The sequence below is a fragment of the Haliaeetus leucocephalus genome, unplaced genomic scaffold (genome assembly GCF_000737465.1).
Source record: "Haliaeetus leucocephalus isolate CR32 unplaced genomic scaffold, Haliaeetus_leucocephalus-4.0 Scaffold0, whole genome shotgun sequence".
Classification (NCBI taxonomy): Eukaryota; Metazoa; Chordata; class Aves; order Accipitriformes; family Accipitridae; genus Haliaeetus; species Haliaeetus leucocephalus.
Window position 1 is genome coordinate 5,456,590 of NW_010972436.1, and position 23,652 is coordinate 5,480,241.

At 37.6% G+C, this 23,652-nt stretch overlaps 1 protein-coding gene across 1 annotated transcript in view; it reads right to left on the reverse strand.

The window, feature by feature from the left end:
* Positions 1-3,764: 3,764 nt before the first annotated feature.
* Positions 3,765-23,652, reverse strand: part of CFAP69 (cilia and flagella associated protein 69) — a 30,733-nt gene continuing 10,845 nt past the window's right edge. Inside the window, exons 10-23 of the mRNA XM_010562606.1 lie at positions 21,146-21,194; positions 20,940-21,061; positions 20,244-20,460; positions 19,210-19,374; positions 17,810-17,928; positions 17,242-17,360; positions 16,094-16,175; positions 14,895-15,087; positions 14,139-14,276; positions 11,218-11,294; positions 9,979-10,173; positions 8,918-9,004; positions 6,015-6,119; positions 3,765-3,941 (exon numbers count right to left, since the gene is read on the reverse strand). Coding sequence (XP_010560908.1) covers positions 3,765-3,941; positions 6,015-6,119; positions 8,918-9,004; positions 9,979-10,173; positions 11,218-11,294; positions 14,139-14,276; positions 14,895-15,087; positions 16,094-16,175; positions 17,242-17,360; positions 17,810-17,928; positions 19,210-19,374; positions 20,244-20,460; positions 20,940-21,061; positions 21,146-21,194 — 1,845 coding nt within the window. The remainder of the gene's footprint in view (positions 3,942-6,014; positions 6,120-8,917; positions 9,005-9,978; positions 10,174-11,217; positions 11,295-14,138; positions 14,277-14,894; positions 15,088-16,093; positions 16,176-17,241; positions 17,361-17,809; positions 17,929-19,209; positions 19,375-20,243; positions 20,461-20,939; positions 21,062-21,145; positions 21,195-23,652) is intronic.

Consider the following 23,652-nt stretch of genomic DNA (forward strand, 5'->3'; position numbering starts at 1 on the left):
TTTTTATACATTAAGCAATGGAGAAAATGTCAACAAACACATTTTATACAGTGTCTTGCACATACAATCAACTTTACTTTTAAAAAATTGCAAAGAAGTGTGACATCGAGCTAAAGGGAAGGATTATGCTCATTGTAATGTCCTGTGCAGTCTAAACTTTGTATTTTGTCACTGCTTAGTCTAGGCTACAGATTAATTAAAGTATTTTTCTATGCAGCAAGGTCTGAATAGTAGTCTTCTTCTTGTCTATTAAAATGTTATTTGCAAAACCACTACTACATCACGTTAAGAACAGTACTTTACACAAGATTGCTCTTTATTTACACATTCATACAGGCAAATAAGGTGATACAGTCCATCCCTGTCATAGCAGGCAACATCACAGTTGAGAAGACATCCATGCATCAAGTGGTTTGAAAAGAGAGACTGGCTTGACTTACTGCTCCCATTATAAGAAACTATCCAGCATGGATGAGCTAGTTCAGGGAGATTAACCATCTAGTTAATCCATTTCTCCTGGGCACAGAAAGCCTGAGAACAAATGGGAACACTCAGAGACGCTGACTGTTCTCTGCTTTACTCCTTGAGCAATGCAGCTTGTTCAGTCCCTGTTGTGCTCTAGCCTTTTATGAGATCCCAACTGGGTTTAATTATTGTAGGAAACAGTACTTAGCCAGTAACAGCATATAAACCTTCCTAAGTAACAAGAAATCTATCCCACATAATGCCTAGCTCATGTAGTTCATAAAATACCCAACAATTCTCATAGATTTGTGAATGTTCATTTAGGTAAACACAATATTGAACTGCATCTTGTAAAATATGTCCCCTACAGTAGTCTGTAGGAGTAAGAAATTTCTCTTACCCATAAATATCACTGTAAGTTCCTTATACAAAAAATATTTTAAATACATCTTTTCTTTTGAGCAGAGGGAGTCATGACACACCCAAACCAGCAGTTTCAGGAATTGATACATTATGATGAGCACCTATTTGAGAGCCGTCGTCTAATCTGTTCCAGCAATAGCCAGTTTATAAAGCTGTGTACTGTACTGCATTTGCAACAAATAGTGTTTTAACTGTCATAAACCAGATAAATAAATTCCCCTTGTTCACACCTACAAATAATTTTATTCATCACCTACAGAAGTGTAAAACTATAATAACATTTTAAAGGTAATGTTTCCTGTATTAGTGATTTTTTAATTGAATGCCATAGCAAGGTATCCTATGCAGTTTTAAAAGGTCCATCCTTCCTCAGACGGCAAGTCTTTGTTTTGATTAATTTTCTATAGGAGACAAAGGTGCTTAGCATCTACATAACTGGCTCCAGAATGCTTGAACAATCTATTATTTGCTACGGTCACCCTGCAGTGTCTGCCAAAGTGGCAGGTGATTGCTAACAACAGGAACACAGCACCCTAAGCAGCAGCATCAAAACAAATTCCAGGTGGACATACCTGTTTTGTCCATGACAGAGCCCTGGAAAGCCAGCTGGCTGTTCCTGGGGTGTCTACAAGAAGGATTAACAGTGAATGGAATGATCTTTTCCTCCACCAGTACTCAGCACTCCCTCTCTTTCCATCCCTGGGTTACAGCAGGAACAGCAAGCCCAGTTTTCCTGGGTTCCACCCCGACAGCCAGACCATAGTCCATGGCTGGCTGGCAAAATCAAATGCTGTCTATGCTGCTGTGAAGTCTTGTGTTAGTTAGTATTCATTTATGAAGTATAAATGTAAGCATTTTGGGAAATTCTGTCCCCTTCCTTCTTTATTACAATTAACAAGAGCACTACTTGTCTGCAATGTCAGGGTGTCTGCAGCAGAAGCACGACGCAGCTGGGGGAGGAATGCTGTGGGGCTCACTTTGTGCCTGCTTTAAAGTTTTTACATGAGCATAAATACAAACTGATTTCCAGTTAAAAGATCTTTTATATCCATACCTTGGCTACACTGTACTGCAGTAGCTTTTGCTCAGAAATTGGAAGGACTTTCATGAGTCCTGTATGTCTTTTTGGACAAAATGGGCCACTGCCTTGCTGCCAGTAGTAACGAGTCACCCACACATTCACATGTATGCAAGCATATAAAAAACCTCTAAATGTCACAGTCTTTGTTCTCCTAGTCAAATATTTATTGTTTGGTTTTAATTGTGAAAAGACAATGGAGTAAACTTTTTGTGGCCCCAGTGTGTAGATATATTTTCACATTCTGTAAAACAGTAATAAAGCAGCATAGCTGCTGAAGAGCTGTCGGAGAAATATAAACAACTCAGCAAGACTTTACTTAACACAGAGGACTTTAGTTAGATAATCTCTATATACCTTAGCTTACCTTTCTTGCAGGCAGGCAAGAAATACACATACAGGCTTGTTTAACAAAACATACTTAAACTTTATGCAGATAATTTTGGGGAAAAAATGTCATAATGAAACCAGCACAGCTCGATTTAATTTCTCTAGCTTTAAGTACTAGATGACTGTCTTACCCTACAATGTAATATTTAACAGACCTGCCCATAAGAAAATGCTTCTGATCTTTGGAAACTGCACCTGTGGAGATCTCTCTAAAGTTTAAGTACCATTTCATACGGCTGTTTTGTTTTATTTCATTAATTTCTTAGGGTTCTTTTTTTAATAGAATTTAAGTAGACAATTTTGAAACAAAAATCGCTGCCTTTATTTTTAATGCCAGCACTGCTATGTCTTGTTACAGGGACAAACAGATTTTTAAGAAATGCTTATACACCACCCCCGCCCCATCCCTCTTTCAGGAAGTAAAAAAGGGAGTTGGAAACTAAGTTCCACCTGTTGAGCTCAAATTTATTTCCATTTTTCATCTTGGCATTTAACAAAGTGAAAGCTTGTTCTTTTCCCCAAATGTTGCTTACAGGCAAAAATGACATACTGTGTGCCAGAGCTTGTATGTCACAGAACCCCTTGCAATGTCACAGAAAATTATGCCATAGCACTGGATAGCAACTGGTTTTAAAATGAAGTAACAGCTTCAGGGAATCTTGCTCTATTGTAATACAGCAAATTCTGGCTTTGCCCAAGTTAGGAAAGGAGGCAATAGCTTAGAAACTGAGTCATCTACAAGAAGGTCTGCTGCTCACAAGTTTGTGTTGGTATTCTAGAGGTGCTAGGGTGGAAGAGGGTGAGTATCCAAGAAATAATCAGAATAGTAAGATCAGTTAAAGAACTATGAGAAACCCAGGAGGAGCAGGACATTTCAGCATGTCTCTCCAACAGGCTTGGAGAAACTGTTGGCACAGACAAGCTTCTTAGTGAGTCGTTAGATGAAAACTGAGAGAATAGAAGTCAGAAGTCCTGATGCTAAAAGTGGCAATTCAAGAAACAAAATGGACTTGGACAAAACCCATGTGGCTATGGTATCCAGAAAATGAAGAACTGAATGTGTTTCTGTGAAGGTTCATCACCCTGCTCAACAAAAGAGGTACTTAAACTGCAATGTATGGAATGTGTCAACAACAAGAGATGGAAATCTAAATAGTGGGCCTACTGATAGTGGATCAGGGTAACCTGACACTAGCACACAAAATTATTAGACTTAACATACCTTTGTACCATACTGTATGGGGTACTTTATTAATAAATCATCCCCACGTTTATATTAGTTAAGACAAAATATAGTTTTACTCTCAAGATGTTCTGTGCAATTCATCAAAGCATTACAAATAGATTTTATCTTGTATCTAAAATATACGTACAGTTAACGATAATATTAAAAGCACTGTTCAGAACACTATTCTATAGGTACTGAATCTTTCTTGACTGAGTCCAACGTTTTAACTCTTTTGATCTTTTTTAAGGCTCCTTCAGAAACAGAGGGCTTTCTAAGAGCAAGGTCTGTAACAGCCAGTGGTCCTCCAATTAATTGAGGAGGTGTACTTTCGACAGTTACTAAGCGACCAGATCCAATCTGAAAAACAAAATAAACACATTGCTTGACATTCATGTTAGCATTTAAAATGAGATGAGAGTTAAATCACGAACTGTCTTTCAAAAATATTATTCAGCTGGTGGAGATGCATGCTGAGGTTTCTGAGGTGCACTCAAACTATCCTTTATACTAAATTCACAAATTGTTCCCATCAATACAAAGGAAAGGACAGAGCGTTTTTTCAGCATGTACCTTTATATACTCTGCTTTTCTGCCTTCATGTCTGATCTTATGAAGAGAGGGAAAGAAAATCAAGCCTTTATTACAATAGAAGTTTGTTGTGCAATGTTATTTGGATTCATGTGTAATATCAGCCACTGTTTTTGTCCTCAGAATTTCACTATACATTAACACTTCAAATTAAAAAAAGGGAACAGACCCTGTTTCTCTCAAAATGCAATTGCCTGCAACTACTGCTCCAGCAAAACTCCAAGACTGAAAGAGACATACACTTTCCAGTCTTATTACTACTCTTTATACTGAATAGGTTCAGGTCTTTGAATAAAAATCCCTGAGTGACACCTCTATCTTGTAACCATGACCTGCTAAAACAAACCATGCAACTCCTTGAGTGCATGTGGCTCACATGTTTGATTACTTGACCTTGACTGGTTTGCAACAACCATCTTAGCTTAATTTTTATCTCTCCCTACTAAGGCTGTTCGGCAGAGAAGAGGGAACAAGATTGTTGCATGAAAAAAATTGCCAGCCATATCTGTCATTTGTAATTCTTCTAAGCAATGTACCCAAGGAATTTTATCTGATGTTCCTCATGTGTTCATTTTCTTAATACACTTATTCTGCAAAATGGGCTAACCTTTTCCTTGTTTTTGTCTACAGCTGTTGAAATACTGATTATAGAACCATGAAGACATTTTCTTGTTAAATCCTTTCCCTCCAAATAAATGAATAATCTTGGCTTGAAGTCCAAGTATTTCAAATAAAATCTAACAATGTATTTCTCTCTACTAACAATTTCCATCTAAATTTTTCAGATACTTTCTGCAAAATACTGCTGATTAACAGTCTCACTGATATATGGACATAACTAAATAATTTTTCCAGCCCACTTCAACTTGCATGCACAGATGTGTCCCTCTGTATCTTTCAGAAGTTTAGGGCAAAGATAATTTGATAAAAATCCTAGTCCAGCACTCTGAGGCCATTCCCTTGCTTCCTATTAAGCTCCTCTTTTCTTTGTCACATCAAACATGAACTGCCTCTTTTCTTTTTCAGGATGCAGCCACCTTAGTTGTCATTACTCATCATGCCAGAGAGCCCAGGATAATAGAATCTCTTGCCTTTGTGCAAGTTTGAAAACAGCACCTCATGTTTTTTCTTCCTTGTTTCTCCTTACGTGCAAGAGTAACTTAGAAGCAACCAAGAAGCTATCCCTCCCCCTAAAATCCTACTTAGGTGTGATGCTCACAGAGAAATCATCCAGCTAGCTCAAAAACAGTTACTGACTGGAATGGAGATTCTCCCACGTCTTACCCCAGTTTGTCAAAACTCAACATCTAAATATGCTGTTATGCCCGAATAAGATCTTAACAATGCCTTTTATTTTCTCACACTTCAATTAACTGATAGAAATGAGAAAAAAAAAAATCTTTTCTGCAGATGCAATGAGTGGCTTATCTGCAGACAGTCAGGAACACGTTTACTGACAAAGGACACCTTTGCTGATGCATTAGAGATCGCACAGATTTACCTAACAATAAATGAAGGAGGTCTTGACCTCAGCAGGGTTTTCAAGGAAGGCTGTCCCACAAGAGGTGCATGTCAAGTAGTATAAGGGTCATCTTGCCCACACTTATTTATGAGTAATTTGTAGATCTGAATCTCATTCTGAGCAACTATCTGTTGTCTGAGGATGTCAGAAGGGAGAGAGGTGCTTTGCAGGAGATACAGATTCTTTCTTACATACTTGGAGCTTGTCAACATAAACGTTATTTAAAGAAAGAATAAGCAGCAGCACATATACAGCCAGAATAAACCCCAAACCACTAACACATTGATGAAAATAAAACAGTGTCACTGGGGATTACTTACTGTTGTATTGAGGCCTTTAATATCAGTAGAATGCACTGTTCCATTTTGAGTCTTCAATTTAGATCTGGAAGCCTCTATTGATTTTTCCTGAATCCTTTTTGCCTTCTAAGGATAGTTAGAAAAAAGGCAAAATTGATTTAATCCAAATTAATTGTGTGAGTTGCACTTGTTAGAAAATACACAAACAAAATGACAAAATAAATGAGGTAATAATTCTATTGGCCTTTAATTTTAACTACCCTCCCTCTGGTTTGTGAGTCTCTCTTGTACTGGAGACCTGAAAATGGAATAAATGGACATGGCTTTGCAAGGGTGAGAACGGAATAATAACTTGCTATGACCTGCAGGCTATATTCTTTCTAATGTAGCCATATATGCCATTAGCCTTCATCACCACAAGAGCACACTGTTGCCTCATCTTCAGCTTGTTACCCTATACATAGTACACAACTACATAGCCAGGGAGTCCCCTGGCTGTACTGACACATGCAACCTCAATACGTCCCAGATGCATGACTTCACATTTTGTTTTCCTGAACTTCATGAGCTTTTGGTCAGCCCATGCCTCCAGCTTGTCAAGGTCCTTCTGAATAGCAACCCTACCTCCCAGTGTATGGATTGCTTCCTCCAGCTCAGTGTCATGCATGAATGTGATGAGGATGCATACTGATCCAATATCCAAGTCATTAATGAAAATGTTAAATAGTATCAACCCTATAATTAACTCTGAGGAATATCACTCAAAACTGACCGCTAGTTAAACTTCAATCACTGACCACTGTCCTTTGAGCCCACCAGTCCAGCCAGTTTTTCATCCAACTTGTAGTTCACCTGTATGTAGTCCAGTCCACATCTCCCCATTTTGGCTACAAGGAGGCTACACAAGTTTGTGCTGAAAACCTTGCTAAAGCCAAGGGAAATAACATCCATCTTCCTCATTCTCCAGAGCAAATAATTTTATCACAAAAGGCAGCCATGGTGGCAAGGCATGATTTGTCCTTGGTAAATTCATGACAGCCATCACCAATCACCTTCTTGTCCCTCATGTGCCTAAAACAGCTTCCCAGGGACTCAGCGAAAACTAATCAGCCTGTAGTTCTCCAAATCCTTTTTCTGGCCCTTTTTCATTTCTAATTCTAGCATAGATCTTTACCATAGGCCAGGGAGGTGACTGCACATGAAAAAGATCTTTCTCTTTTGAACCTACTTTGGGAAATGAAGAAAAATTAAATTTAGGCGCCAAAGCATTTTATTTAAGTCTGATTTAACTCATTCTCCAACTTAGTCTGATTGCCTAACTAGACTATTTTTTATGTTCTTTTGGAAAAGCACAAATATTGCTAAAAGAATCTCCTTTCATCATAAAATATTTCCCATCTTGAGAGATGTTTGCTGTACTAAAAATAGTGAATGAAGTATTAGAAAAAATAAAGTAAGAATGACCAGACTTTTAGTTTCAAAAGTTTGAGAACAAATAAACATATGTATATATATAGACACACACCCCCCCCCCAATTGCAAGTGTGTAAACAATTGTATTGGCTTTGTGTGGCAAGGTTTTGGTAGCGGGGGGAGGTTACAGGGGTGGCTTCTGTAAGAAGCTGCTGGAAGCTTCCCCTGTGTCCAACAGAGCCCATACCAGCCGGCTCTAAGACGGACCTGCCGCCGGCCAAGGCTGAGCCAATCAGTGATAGTGGTAACGCCTCTGTGATAACATTTTTAAGAAGGGAAAAAAAAAAGTTGGGACAGATGGAAGCAGCAGCCGGAGAGACGAGTGAGAACATGTGAGGGAAACAACCCTGCAGACACCAAGGTCAGTGAAGAAGGAGGGGGAGGAGGTGCTCCAGGCGCCAGAGCAGAGATTCCCCTGCAGCCCGTGGGGAAGACCATGGTGAGGCAGGCTGTCCCCCTGCAGCCCAGGGAGGTCCACGGTGTAGCAGATATCCACCTGCAGCCCGGGGAGGACCCCACGCCAGAGCAGGTGGGTTCCCGAAGGAGGCTGTGACCCCATGGGAACCCTGCGCTGGAGCAGGCTCCTGGCAGGACCTGCGGATCTGTGGAGAGAGGAGCCCACGGAGCAGGTTTTCTGGCAGGACTTGTGACCCCGTGGGGGACCCACGCTGGAGCAGTGTGCTCCTGAAGGACTGCACACCGTGGAAAGGACCCATGCTGGAGCAGTTCGTGAAGAACTGCAGCCCGTGGGAAGGACCCACGTTGGAGAAGTGTGTGGAGGACTGTCTCCCGTGGGTGGGACCCCAAGCTGGAGCAGGGGAAGAGTGTGATGAGTCCTGCCCCTGAGGAGGATGAAGCAGCAGAAAATAACATGTGATGACCGTAAACCCCATTCCCCGTCCCCCTGTGCCGCTGGGGGGGTGCTGGTAGAGAATCCGGGAGTGAAGTTGTGCCCGGCAAGAAGGGAGGGTGGAGGGAAGGTGTTCTGAGATTTGGTTTTATTTCTCATTACCCTACTCTGGTTGATTTGTAATAAATTGAGTTAATTTTCCCCAAGCTGAGTCTGTTTTGCCCGTGACGGTAATTGGTGAGTGATCTCTCCTGTCCTTATCTCAACCCACAAGCTCTTTGTTATATTTTCTCTCCCCTGTCCAGCTGAGGAGGGGGAGTGATAGAACGGCTTTGGTGGGCACCTGGCATCCAGCCAGGGTCAGCCCTTCACAACAATGTTGATCCCCAATTTGTGATAGTAATCAGAAGAGCAGAAGAATCAAAGACTTCGTGTAGCTTTGCCAATACATCTTATGGTTCATGCTTCTATGTCTGTGTGAATATAAAAATAACTTCTACTTGAATATCCTCATAATTCATTAAGAAATGTGTTTGGAACTTCACAATTATTATAACTACACTGTGAATGTAAATTTTGCTCCATCACTCAGATTTCTTACCTTCAATGCTTCATACTTTGATGTCCGAGTCAAGAAATTTTTCCAGGATTTATTCACCATTTCTCTCTGCTTATGGATAGCTTGTATCTGTAATATAAATGAGATTTACAAGATGCAACACAATCCTCACAAGCTTTTCTAAATTCTTTGCTTGTGCTGTTTGGATGGCATGTTCAGCTATGACCCGTTGGCTATCTTAGCTCAGCCCTCTCACCTGAGATTGGATGATAATGTTGTAGTAATGTACTTGTCCTTTAAAAACTTCACTTATGCACCACCTTTTAAAAAAAAAGCCTTACCTTCTCTGTGCAAACTAATTTTCCTCTCCTCCAACACAGATGTTGGAAGAGCCCCAGCTCTTTCAGGAATACTTTCTGTATATTCTCACTCTCAAATGCTGAATAACAGAGATGGAATCAGTTCTGGTGACAAAAGTGCAAGCATCATAACCTATGACAATCCCTCAAAAACATCAGCACGAGATTTTAGACAACTAGACCAACTGATCTACTTCTCAGAAAGCAGGAGAGGATGACACAGTACGTGAGCAAAAATGCCAAATGCTTGCCTTATAACCAAAGCTGGAAAATGTCTATACCTGCTCACTCTCAGCATGCTGGAAATCACACAGCCCTACTTTCTGAAGTAATGAAGCTCTGTGAATATTTAGCCAAGGGAGCTTATAACAGAGGCTTATGTTTCATTTTAAGAAGCAGATGTAGTTGTAATTGGTACGTTAAATTGTTATCTGCTACAGATGAACACAGGTGCAACTCTACAGTAACATAATGATCATTACTCATCACAACATTGCTGATGCATCAGTGATGATACTGCATTATTTTTCCATGTTACTCTCTAAATACTAGCAAAATTATACAAATTGGGAGAACTGAGGTTAACCCAATTTAATTTAAAATTTAAATTTTACTGCTGAGACAGATTAAAATACCTTCAAGAAGTGTGCACATATAGGACACAACACTATATAAGAAAAGCTTCATATAAATTGACAAAAATGCTTACATGGGCTTTACTCGTTTAAATACTCCTTGTCTTACTTTTGTATATGTTTTTTCCTCTTCTTGGATTTCTTGGTGGTGTTGACTTTCAAGCACTTCAGTCTGCAGAGCAGCAACCATTCTTCCAGTGTCTTCTGATACCTCTGAAATAACTTTCAAGGCTTCCTCATCCGACGTAACAGGCCTGAATTCTTCTTTTAGTTCTGCACACAGTTCACTCCAAACTTCTCCAACCTGTATGTGAAACACACACCACACTATCTATCTCTTTTCTCAGTACCAACTATTCAAAATATAATAGAGCAACCATCCCTCTTCTTATTGTTGTTTCACTTCCCAGAATTTTTATGCAAGGTTAGACTTCAGTAATGCTATACCAAATTCATTCATGATAATCCTCCCTAAGCCTTCCCAAGCCCAAGCTTGACTCCACAGAGGAGTAACAGGAATGCTGATAACTACAGAAACTCAGAAGAAATACAGATAGCTATACGATACCAGATTACAAGAGTGAACTGTTATTTCCTACTGGCTGCTTCTTAAAATCTCAAATTGCACACATTATCTGACCAAACTGCAATATGAGACATAAACAGAAGCTAGAATTATCAGCTAATGATCGAGTCTTGCTAGTTCCTGAACATTTCAAGCTCTCACAGACTTTGTTCCCAAGCAGAAAACTGCCATAAACAGAAGCATCTTTTGAGCAGGATGGCTCCCACAAAGCTCGTTATCCTGTTCCTGTCTCCTATAAGCACATCATTCTTAACTTTTGACAGTATGGATAGAACTGCATGTGGGGACAAAGATGGGAAAGCACAGAAAAACCTTTATCAGAATGTGTATTTAATGTCATTTTGAATAGCAAACTGCCCCCCCCACCCCCCACCTTACTGCACAAAGAAGCAGTCCTACTCTTCAGCCCTTCCCCAATTTCTTACTTCTGTCCTGGTGCATTCCTGTTTCTTGAGCTGGTGAACAGTTAACACTATTTTTTTCTGATTTATTTTTAACTAGCGTTCATTTCTAGTCGTATCTGCTATGCAGTCGCAAATATTTGTAGCAGTACAAAGGAAGACTCCGGGGAGTGCTGCAATGATGGAAGTGGGATTGTTGCTTTTGATGGTAAATACTGGCTTACACTCTCTGCGAAACTATAGGTGACTTGTGACATAGGTGACAGCTTTTGAAGGGTTATTTGTTTGTTATATCCTGAGATATACTTGCTATTTTTGCAAATGCAGATACAGTAGTAATATTTTCTCCCACAATACTCACTTTAAAGTCAATATAATGCCGTATGATAGCAAGTGTGACAAAATCCTTAGCAGATAAGCCAGGTAAATTTTCGAAACCTAAAAGAATATGAATCATGTCACTATTAACAGCATGATGAAGTTATCTTAAAATATAACATTCTAAAAAAAGACACCATTTTATTTGTCATATAATCACATGCAAAATCTTCATGACACATACACCATTCATTCACTTTTCTAATCCTGAGCAGGCTTTTGGTGACAAAAAACCTGTTTTCTCCATAATAAATTCACTCTATACTAACTCTTTACTTATGAGTGGCTCCAGTGACCTTTGTCCTGGTTTCGGCTGGCACAGAGTTAATTGTCTTCCTAGTAGCTTGTATAGTGCTATGGTTTGGGTTCAGTATGAGAAGAATGTTGATAACACACTGATGTTTTCAGTTGTTGCTACATAATGTTTATACTAAGTTAAGGATTTTTCAGCTTCTGACACCCAGCCAGCAAGAAGGCTGGAGGGGCACAAGAAGTTGGGAGGGGACACAGCCAGGGCAGCTGACCCAAACTGGCCAAAGGGGTATTCCATACCATGGGACATCATGTCCAGCATATAAACTGGGGGGAGTGGGGGATCGCTGCTCGGGGACTAATTGGGCATCGGTTGGTGGGTGGTGAGCAATTGCATTGTGCATCTTGTATATCCCAAACCTTTTATTATTATTATTGTAAATTTATTATTGCTATTATTATCATTATTAGTTTCTTCCTTCCTGTTCTATTAAACTGTTCTTATCTCAACCCACGAGTTTTACTTTTTTCCCGATTCTCTCCCCCATCCCACTGGGTGGGAGGCAGTGACTGAGCAGCTGCATGGTGCTTAGTTGCTGGCTGGGGTTAAACCACGACACCTTCCAATCACTTGGAAAGCCAGGACAGTACTGCATTTGCTACGCTTTTGTGGTAAGGGTTTGATCTTCTGTTAAAGCAGACAAACAGCTGAGTCCACAGGTCACAGTTTCTAAAGAAGCAATTCAGCACAAATAGAGTTCACTTTAGCTGTGAAGTAGCCAACAGGAGAATCACATTACAGGGTGTCCAGTACTTTGTTTCAAAGCTGTGTAATGAGGGTGTCCTCCATCTCATAGACTTGAGCCTTGAGCATAATGCCTTGAGCATCATGACTCCATCTTTTAAAAAATGTTTACAATATGTGTAGAAGAATAAGGTAGAGGAGTATGGTTGCTGAGACTATGCCTTATTTTTTGCACACTGAATGTTAATTATACTTGATTTTTTAAAAAAAACCTAAATATAGTCTATGAAATCTCATTCTAGACTTCATCACAACACCTGTGTGGTAACTGGGTATGTAGCATCTATCAGAGTATATTTACATCATGTTTTGAAGTTAAGAAATACCATGAATAAAGACCAATTAACATTGGTTTTCTAGATCACCATGTTACAGTCTGTTATGGAGCATCGCTACAGTAAGAGGAAGACGCTGAGAAAAGACTATAAAAATCTTTCCATTTTTTTATGGAAAAACCACGACATCCACTTTCATGTCATTTCAGTACAGGAGACATTACAATGTATATAACTAAGAGGTATGTGTGAATATATGAGAAAGCTGGAATAAAATCTCAAGCCTTTTTGCTTTAATAAAGAATCTAGCTGTGATCCAACTTTTAACATAATCAATGCTAATAAAAATTAGTAAGAACCTGGGTTACAACAGGGGAAGAACTAGCTATAGTTTATTAGAGAAACTAAGGATGTTTTCAAACCAGTTGGTTCTCTAGGTTACCCAGGAAACTGGTTGAAGCAATCTCAGAACAATTACTGATCGTCTTTGAACCTGTGGAGGATGGACATGAAAAAACAAACATAATGCCTATTTTTAAAGTGGAAAAGGACAAGCCAGAGAATATTGGTTCAGTTCCTGAAAAAAGACTGAAACAAATAATTAAATAACGTTTACGCAGCTAAATGGTAACAGTGAAAACATTTATATCCAACATGAATTAGAAAAAACTAAGACCTAGCTTTTGTCTACAGCCAGATAAGACATCTTATGGATATGGAAGAGTTTATCATGTATCATGACTTCAGTTTAGGTTTTTAGACAAGTTGTAATGTGTGCAAACAATATTCAGTGTGCAAACAATATAGAATTAGGAGGGACTAGAGCATCCTGAAGGAAAAGATTAGAATGCAAATTAATCTTGCCAATCTGAAAAATTATCTAAACCCACAGAATTTAATTCAATAAGGACAAATAAAAAATTCTAAATGTAGGAATAGTCATCTGTACAAATCCAGGATGGTAGATGACTGTACAAGAGCCTAAGTCAAATGAGCAAACAATATCATGCTGCTATGAATATAGTAATTGTTATATTAATGTCAGAATGTTTATTTACAAGATGAGTAGAGTAATGTAGCTTTATTTGGCTGTGAGGCTTCTGCTGGAGTACTGTGTTCAGTTCTGGGACACTACAAATCAAGAAGAATGTGAAGCAAATGGAAAGACTCAAGAAAAAAATGAGAATAATTAGAGGTTATGCTAGCAAATGAGATTGGTGAGTAATGTCTTTCTTAATCTAGCGAAAGAAAATTAAATGTAAAAGTGTTAAAATATGTGAAAGAGATTTTGTGTGGGAGAAAAAAAATTACAGAAAATTGCAAGCATATTTTAGGTTTAATTTTAGGAAAACTCTTCCTAATGGTAGGGGCAGCAAAGTACTGGGGAAGTCCTGAAATCCCCATCAATATGGACTTTAAAGAACAGGATGAGCAAGCATCTACTAATAACAGTGTTGATGCATCTCAAAGTTCCCTTTGATCTGTTTTTTTATAGTTACTTTATCAATTGCCAGTGAACAACTTCAGCTTAATGAAAAATATGACACTGACAAGGCAATTCACTTGTCTTACCTAGCTTGCACAATAATGAATAAAGTTTTGCTCGTATGTTTTCTGAAATTTCCATGATGGCAAAGCTGGGACAGTTGGCAGGCATGGGAATGACCTCTTGCTGTTTCTGGAAGCTGCTAGCAATAGGTCTCTTCACGTCTAATAACACAAAACCAGAGTAGAAGAATGAACAGGTAGTATGTTCCCAAAGCTCTTAAACTTGGAGGAAATGCTATCTATGTAATGAAGTATGAGGAAATTCAGCAAGGAGCAATGGACATATTCTTTTCTGTGATGCCTCCTCTAAAAGAAGACAATTCCATCTTAACTTTGTGGACACTATGTATATCATTTTGATAGTTTGGCCAGGAATTTGAACATAAGTTGGGCCAGGAAATATCAATTAGCATGACTAAAGATTTGTGAGAACATAGCACTCTCCTTACTTCTTTTTACAACATACAGCAAAACACAATGCCTTTTGTGGAAGAAATTAAGTAGTTTAATTGTCCAGCATTAAAAAAGCTGTTCAGGATACTAGTCATGGTTCTGTTCATTACCTGGTTCATTCCCAGCTAACGTAGAAAATGCCATCTAGTGGCCAGACTCCAAACGAAATACATAAGAGGTATTTTGGGTTTGGTAAGAACTACAGCATAAAGCTATAAATATTGTAATTTACTTTCATCAGGATTCAGACTACAAAAGTAAATACTGTCTTCGTTTTACTTTATTCAGTGGAACTGCTCACAGTTTCACATGCATCACAAAACTTACCAGCAATCCTTCCGTATTGATCACGTTTGACTCCTAGCTCCAACTCCTCCTGTCTCCATAACTCTATTAGAAGGTTAGCTGCTGTTTGATCTTTTCCCCCTCGCCAGGTACTGATGTGCGAAGTGGTTTTAGGGTTGTCACAAAATTCAACCAAGATCCCAAGAATTATATTGCACAGGTTCTTTTGCTTTAACTTGGTGAAGGGAAAAGGAAAAAATGTTTTAAACTGTTCAAAACACAGTGATATCTACCTCCAAAAAAATAGAGAAATTGTGCAATATCTAATCAAGTAACCACAAGCTTTTCATCACAACTATTTGCATTTTTGTATAAACTATTTGCACTGGTGTATAAACTTGTAAATCTTTCAAGTTTCTGGAATCCTGCCATGCAAAGTTCCATAAATCAAGGAACATGAGGGGAACGAATGTAGGATCATATAAGATGTGCATACCTGTGTGTAGAATTACATAATAGGTTTTGTATACATGCCTCCAGGCTCACATGCTGAATATACTACCACCAAGATTTATTTTTGTAAGCAATGGACTCTGAAAGCAGTGGCTGAGTGGTACCGCACAGCACTTGTTCTATTTTGCGGCCAGATCTTTCAGCAGCAGCTGAGAGTAAGGAAGGGTCTGCAGCCTTGCACTGCAAGGGCATCAGAGGCTGGCAATAAGACAGCGAGAACGAGGAGGGAATGAAACAAGGAAGGTGCATGCTTATTTTGTGAGAGATGAAATGCCTGTGCCAGCTCTATATCCAAGACCCATAGAAGTAGCTATACATACAAAATATGTACACAAAGTAACTTTAAACATCAAAAGTTTCAAAGCCTTGAAGCGTATACTAACTCTGCTCATAGTAACTTCAATATGAAGTAAGAACTGAGATGCTTTTCTAAACAGAGATGTCATCCAACATAAGAGCATAGTTTGAGTTTTCTTTTTAAAGAGTGTATTTTTGGTAAATTTAAAACTCCCTCTGTCAAATACTTATTTTTAAAAAAGATACATGGAAAATCATTTCTGAGCAGATATCCTGGTGTGTGATTACCTTCCTATCTCAAGCAATTACATACACTGGTCTTTTTGTTAGTATTGTAATAGTCTTAGGCGATACTATAACAAAAATAATGCAATTTTCCATGATGTTTTACTGCTCTTTCATTCTGTAACAACAATAATAAAAATACTTACTGCCAACAAATCCAGAAGGAGAAAAATGCCCTGTTTTTCAAGAAAATAATCCTCTGCTATGTAACATCCAATGACACAGGACCTTAAACAGAAATAATTTCACTCTGTAGAAACATTTGTATGCTTTAGAACATTCTACAAGCATCTCATTCATTTTACTGAACTGCATAAATATATTTGGTATGCAATACGCTTCATACCTTCAGGGAGCAGAAAAATCATGTTTCACATGCCTTTTCATTTACACTGTACAACTAAACATATGCTACTTGACTGCTCTCTCTTCTCTTGCAGGTGGCACACCTTCCTTGTAGCTGCCCAAGAAATTTGGCAGGTTCACAATTAATTGGATTAGAATTTGGATTTGAACTAAAACTAACTCAGTAAAAGAGGCTGAAATTTAGCTAGATCATGTTCCTGCAGGGCTGTGTGAATATTTCTGCCAGCAGAATCAAGGGGGTGAGACAAGCAAGACTTTTTTCGGCAACAGTGTTTGCTTCTCCCGGCTTAAAATGATCATAAAACCAGCATTCATGTTGCTATTGCTTCCTTATTTCCTCACTTATGGTCATTAACACAGAAACTGAAGGGATCTCCTGCATCAGTCTTTTCTCCCAGACAAACATATCATTTGGCTTTCAATGTATTTATTTATCAACCTCTGCCTTAAAACAAATTAACTTTTGGTTATCCTTCTATGTATTGGCATTCTCTGATAGCAATCTTTAAAATATTTCTAGCCTAATATAGCCAGTTTACAAATGCTTCTTCTTATGCTTACACAGTTTTTAGCTAATATTGGTCTATTCTTGCCTTCTGCTTAGTTCTCTGAAGTTATTTACAGACTCTAATCATACACGTCTCTTTCTTAGAAAGTCTTAGGTAACTCTGCATGTCAGGAGGTCACTCTGTGTGGGGAGCTAAGACTGCTGTGTAGGGAGTTAGGTTCTCATACTGAACCCCTATTGAGAAGAGAATACATGCAGAATATGCCATTTATTTTGTATAATTTTTAATTAGTCAAATTGTATGCAGGATTTTCATACATGAAAGGCCTATGTATGCAGAGAAAGGGCATAGTATTGCAGACCTGAAAAATACAAGACTTGACATTTTAAGAGTTCCTGCTGCTAAAATACTTTACTAACCACAAGCAATCAAGTGCACTGAAGAGGAGACAATTGTGGCCTAATCCACTGTATAACCTCTTTGGATCCATCTGAATGAATGGGATAAGTATATCCACTCCTTCATAGCTGAAGAGTTCCTGTTGAAATGACAATTAAAGCAATATGTTTCTTAAACAGTATTTACTAAATAGCTACATATAAGAAAATAAAAAGGAAATTGAAAAATGTAAATATTTATATTGTAATAAATTTGGCTCATTTGTTAAAGTAGGATATATTCCTTATGATATACATAAGAAAAAGAAATTTTCAGTTTTTCCAAACTGCTAATCTCATTCACTAACACACTTTCATATATTCATTTAAAAATCATGTAAATTAGCAATTAAATAGTTGAGACACTTCCTAGTGGATTTCTGAGTGATTTTGCATTTTGCCACTGTCACAGAAACTAGTTACCAGACCTGACTTGTTAGTGATGAACAGCTGACATCTGCTTTTGAATTAAAAAAAAGCAGCATCCTTTAAATGAAAATATACTATGTTTTGATGTTTTCTGCACAGTATGACATAGAATGATACATACCTTTCTGTGGAGATCATTTTCACAGAGAGCAGACAAAATAAATAATATATCAGCTTGGATTTCCAGTACAATGGCATCTTCTTTCTCTTTAGATTTGTTTGCTGCATACTTTAGGGTGTCTATAAAGGAATATATTTTATACATGTGAATGTCCTATATACAAGTCAGAATTCTATTACAGCTGCTGATTTTTTTAAAAAAATCAAATTTACACCAAGGGATTTTTAAAGGAATCTACTTATGCTGTTCAGTTTTATCTTCTGTGTTTCGTAATAGCTTACAGAATTGCAGCACTCTGATGCTAGTTTCACAGACTCTACTCTTGGTGACAGAGTTAATGATAGCTGCTTGCACTGACTTCTTCCTTGTTCAGTCTCTGTGCTGCCCCTTGTATTGTGCCAGTGCAATGAATTCAGGGAACTGATCTGAATTAAGGAACTCTTAGAAAAAGGCAATGAACTTACTGATTTGCTCTACTGTACAGCCTCACAAACATTTGTACTGACAGTTGAAAAGTGGGAGAGACAGAAAATACCACCACTGCTGAGAAAATCAGCCTTGGAACCACTATGTGTAAGAGGACATTCAGACACAGAACTTCCCCAAAGTAAGAAAAGTTACTTGAATCTGGTATGTAAGGTATAGTGTTAATTTTGCTTTCACTAAAATCTGTAAGTTTCCACAGAGTTTTCACTGGAGTTCAACTTTCAACTGAGGATATAAAGTCCTTTATTTCTAGGCTTTCTATTAGAACATACTCATTGAATTCCAAAGGATCCTACCTATTTTGTTTCTTCCACTATGACTCTTTCAGAGTACTGGAAACTTTTTATTATTGTAATAAAAGAACTTAAACCAGGGAGTATTGGAACTTAAGACCTAATTTAACAGTAGGTATGTTACTGAACAAGAAAATGCTCTAAAATTGCAGAAGCAGTGGTTAAGCAGTTTTACTCTGCTCTTAAGTCTTCATAATGTTATTCATATAAAAGTACATTGTTATTAATTTTCTTCTACTCTGAAGAGGAGTTGTAGGAAGCAACACCATAATAGACTTAGGTAGAATAAGACTCATGGCTGGAGTTCCTAGGCGCTACCACAATGAAAATAAGATGTAACAAATGCAGTATAATAAAGGGAGAAGGGGCAGCTTTCACTCTGAAATTAAACACCTAGGCTTTTACAGCTGTTTTGCTTAATTCATTCAGTTCTGTGTGTTAAAGTGTAACAAAATTAAAAATCAAATCAATTACATCTTGGATTAATTGTTTGAGGCTTTTTAGTTTTTCAGCAGTCAAAGGAGTAATGCACTAAAACCACAGCACACAAAAAAGCATGAACATTCTTAGTGTCAAGAGAAATGTACTAATTTAAGTACAGCAATACAAATTGTGCTTTACCCAGTAGCTGGCTAATTGCTCCCTGGTCACATAAATTAAGGTTCACAGCATCATCATAAAGGGACACAACAGATCTCAGCACTCTCAGGCTGCAGCGCATTTGTGCAAGTTTGTTGCCACGACCACCTGTTCCATGGAAACTGTTACCTTGACCAAAGAAAGGATCTGTGGAGCAATCGCAATGAGTATTTTTTTTGACAGACAGTGGATGTTCAGAATAGTAACATGCTCAGGAAAAAAAAGAAAAAAAAAGGCTCACGGTGTAAGCTAAAAACAAAAAACCAAAATCCCTTAATGTTAGAAAGGCTTTCAGTTTAAAACCATCTAGTAATAAGCTTTTCTGTGTAGGGCTATACTTTTACTTTCATAAGAAAGGCATGATTTTGGTGAACATTTAAAATTATTACAACAATTTTTTTAACCTTAGTACGTTAATGAGCAGTCTCCAAAACTCAAAATATCTTCTCTAGCATGACATAAAATATCAACCTTTTGATCTTCATTAGACCCAAAATGAAAAATTATTCCTAGGAAAACTTACCAACTTTATGATGAACACTATCCATCCCCAGAAAACCAGTCCATGAAAGTGGGTGCAGTTAATTATCTCTTTGCTTAGCTTATGCTCTTAGCTGATGGCCACAAGCCAGCTTTAGTTTGGAAGCTGTCTTACTGTGTAAGACAGCTCTATGTTTGAGTTAAGGTGTCCTGCCTCATGGTAGGAACTACTCGTTGGACTTGTTGCCACAATAAGTGTATCTGACTAGCTTAAAACATGGTCAGTAGAGTTGTGCGGCTGCCCACACAACTTAAGGAATATCAATATAGTGGTACACAGGGAATGGGGCACCAGCTTATCCTTCAGTAGATATTATGGTTGTTTATTCAGAAAGATTAGTTTCCTAAGTGACCTACTGAAGAAGAATCATTCTGACTTCACAAGTTTTAAATTTTTCCTTCCTGTCAAAGAAATTAAGTGCGGTTGAGTTGTGTTTCAAGGTTACTGTGTGTGAAAGCCATGAGCATCTACTGACCTTGGCCTATACACCATTCTAGAAACACAAGGAGAAGAGTATTCGCTTGGCAGGACAAATATTTATCTATTAACAAGGGAGCCACTGAAGCTAAAATAGCAATTGCATGAAGCTGTAATTCTTCATATTGGGCAGCAGACCAGCCATGAAATCCAGGCTTTTGATTTGGTTTTACATAGCAAAGCAAAGCTGGCATCACATAATTTTCACTGAGAAGCTGCAGAGTCAAGACAAAGAGAGAGACACCTTACAGGTTTCACATGCAAATAAGAAAAATCTAAAGCAATGAGTCAACTTTATCTGTCCTACACTAAGAAAATTATTTTTTATTAAGAAAGTCTGTCATGAATGCTACAAGTACAGACAAGCTCTGTTTATATTCTGTAGCATTCCCACAGACTGTGGTTTGTTAAACTTTATTACATTCTTCACATGTATTTCAATAATGCTTTGCAGTCATGTGTCAGCTGATTTTCCTACCATGGTCTAGGTTTGTAACTTTTCTGAAATAGAAACTGTATGCTGCTTTCAAACAGCAGGACTTAATCTGAAGCTATGTAGGAACTCTTGATTTGGAGAACAGCTGATTTCAGTCTACTGGACTATGCCAGATGGACAGCTAAATAACATTCCTGTGATTCTTTTGACTCCCCCCTTTTTTTTTCTTACTGTACCTTCTGTTCTGTTACAACTTACCCGTACAGCACATGGGTCTTTAGATAAGACTGCTATTACATTAAATAGTAACTTCTTCAGCTCGAAGTCCTCATAAGAGTAGGTAAGTTTAAGACCTTTTATCAAGGGATTGGGAATTTTAACTATGAAGGAAATTGTAGATAAGTTACAAAAAAATCATAGTTAAAAGTAAAAATAGTGTAATTATACAGCATGAAATCTCTTACCTTCAGTAAATGTTGCAAGTACTATTAACAGCTTTGTAAATCCACTTTCCTAATAGGCATTCAGAAAACATACATTAATTAAATTAAATTGCAGTGAAATTAAGACTTATGATTTAGTTTTAGTTTTGCTTTTTTCTTCAGAACACAGAGTTTAACGTATCCTATGGCAGAATAAACAGAATTTTATCAAAGAAGAGATCAACCATTTGGAAACGGTACAATACTAACTAACTACAGTCCTAAGGGTGCAATTAGTTAAACCCATGTCTCATTCAGTACAAGTTTGAACTTGTATGGGGAAGTCCCAAACACATGTATTCACTCCTATAATCTACCACAAAAGAAAACTGTATTCCCAGTACTGTTAAGAGTTGTGTTTTTAAAAATGCATTTGTGCACATGTAAGTTTATACATCAGGGTCATCAGTACACACAATTTTGAGCCTTCAGTTGTGTGTACAAATACACTTACATTCAACTTCAGTGCATTTACAAGTAAGCACATGAAAAATGCATGTATGAGCAACGTGCATTTACAAATATTACACATTAAAAATTCAGAAAATAAAATCTTGTCATTCACAGCTCCTAAAGAGCTAACAGAAGGACAATTACACCTAATATAACTACGGGTAGGACCAAGGCCAGGTGGTGCCTATGCAGCACACTAGAGGCAAAACAGCTTTATTTCTGAGGTGATTAGAAGCCATGGTTACCAGGATATTGCTCTTCTTGAGCAACAAAATACATTAGCTTGGCCTCAGTATGCTGGCAAAGCCACCACAGAGCTTTCCACCAGCTCCCAACAGGAGCAGAGCTCACAGAATGCTACACAGACATCCCCACAGAATCAAGCAGTTCTGTTGGTTTTGCAGCAGCTTCTTAGATGCATCCTCAAAAAGCTGGTCTTAAGATTTTTTCGGCCTAGCTCTGGAAGTTAGCATACATTCAAATGATTTTAACAATCAGAAAAATACTGCAAAAGTAATTTTAAAGAAAATATTGAAGTACACAACTATATTGCCTACTAGCTTTTGTCTCTATGGTATCTATATTCTCTGTAGAAAGCCATTGCGAAGTGGTTAAATAAAAAAACAACATTAAAACTTACTAATCCTTTCTCCTTGCTGATTAATGCAGTACTAAATTCTGATGGAAACTAGTAAGCATTACCAAATGGACAGTTTTGTTCTAACACAGAGGTAATCATAATTAATACCATTATAAGCTTTACTTTACATATATTTTCCAGTTTCCTTGTGGTGACAAAATGATTTTCCTTTTCAAAGGCCAATTCCTGTGCTGATTTCTGAATTATGCTAAATACAAGACTGAGTTTTCTGAAGTTGCTTGGATAGTATATTAAGAAAAAAAGAGAACATTCTGAAGAAAATTTCTCTAGTATTATCTACAAGGCAGGAGTGAATGGTAATGTTAATGTTTTTGTCTACCTGATATTTATACCTTGTACTTTATCTCCACAATTGAAGTACAATCTATAGGGAGATACAAAATCTAAATTAAAACATTTTCATTTTTTCTTTGCATTGAAATAATTTTTCTTCCTTGTAGTATAAGGAATTAAAATAATGTGTCCTGGTTATTTATCTTGTAGGAGAAACTGCCCTGTTTTTACAGCCAGATAAACAATTTGAATGTTTTAGACATCAAATATGTTGCTGCAATAGTGTAACAGACATTTCATAATGGCTAGTGATAAAATGGAAAGCTTGAATGAAAAATCTGTAATCTTCATTAAAGACTATAAAATCTATTTAGTAATACAGCCAATTCAGAAACTTCTACTCAAGTTGAGAAATTAATTCCCTGAAAGTAATCCATTCCTGAACAGCCAATAGATCTACAGGAATTTGATTTCTTAATTATTCAGTATGTATGTCACAACTTCATATAAAGTTCTAAATCTCAGCTGTAAAACAGGAGAGTAAAAGAATATTAACATCTATAAAAAGTTAACTTCTCTGCAGTTTCCTCATAAAAATTCTGGAATACTACAGAAGAATGAGTCATCTACTTTTTAGGCAAGTCATGATAGTGCATTCAGGACTACATTTATGTGACCTAATCTTAGAATGAATTTATGTGCCTCTTATTAACTGGATCCAAGTAATTATTTTCTCAGCATCTTATTTAGAGCTTCTGAGCTGATTTTTGGAGGAGCCTTCTTGTTCCTGGTTATGAGGCACAGGTACTTCACTTGAGTTCGGGCCATGTGAATACAGCCTGTACTCCTACATCTTCAAACAACAAAAGAGATTTAGTGCAAAACTCATTGTAACAGAATGGCACATCTGAGAATCTGTACAAGAACACAGGTGTTAACGTTAACTTTTGCAAATGAATAGTGTTAGTGTAATTTTCTAAGTATTAAATAAGGTTGATGCTAGTACTCCAGGCTAAAGACCTACAGATTTGAAGTCTCTTTGAGGTAAAGGGAACTGCAGAAAGAAAAATGGTTTCTTTCTTAGCAAATCTAAGGAAGAAGA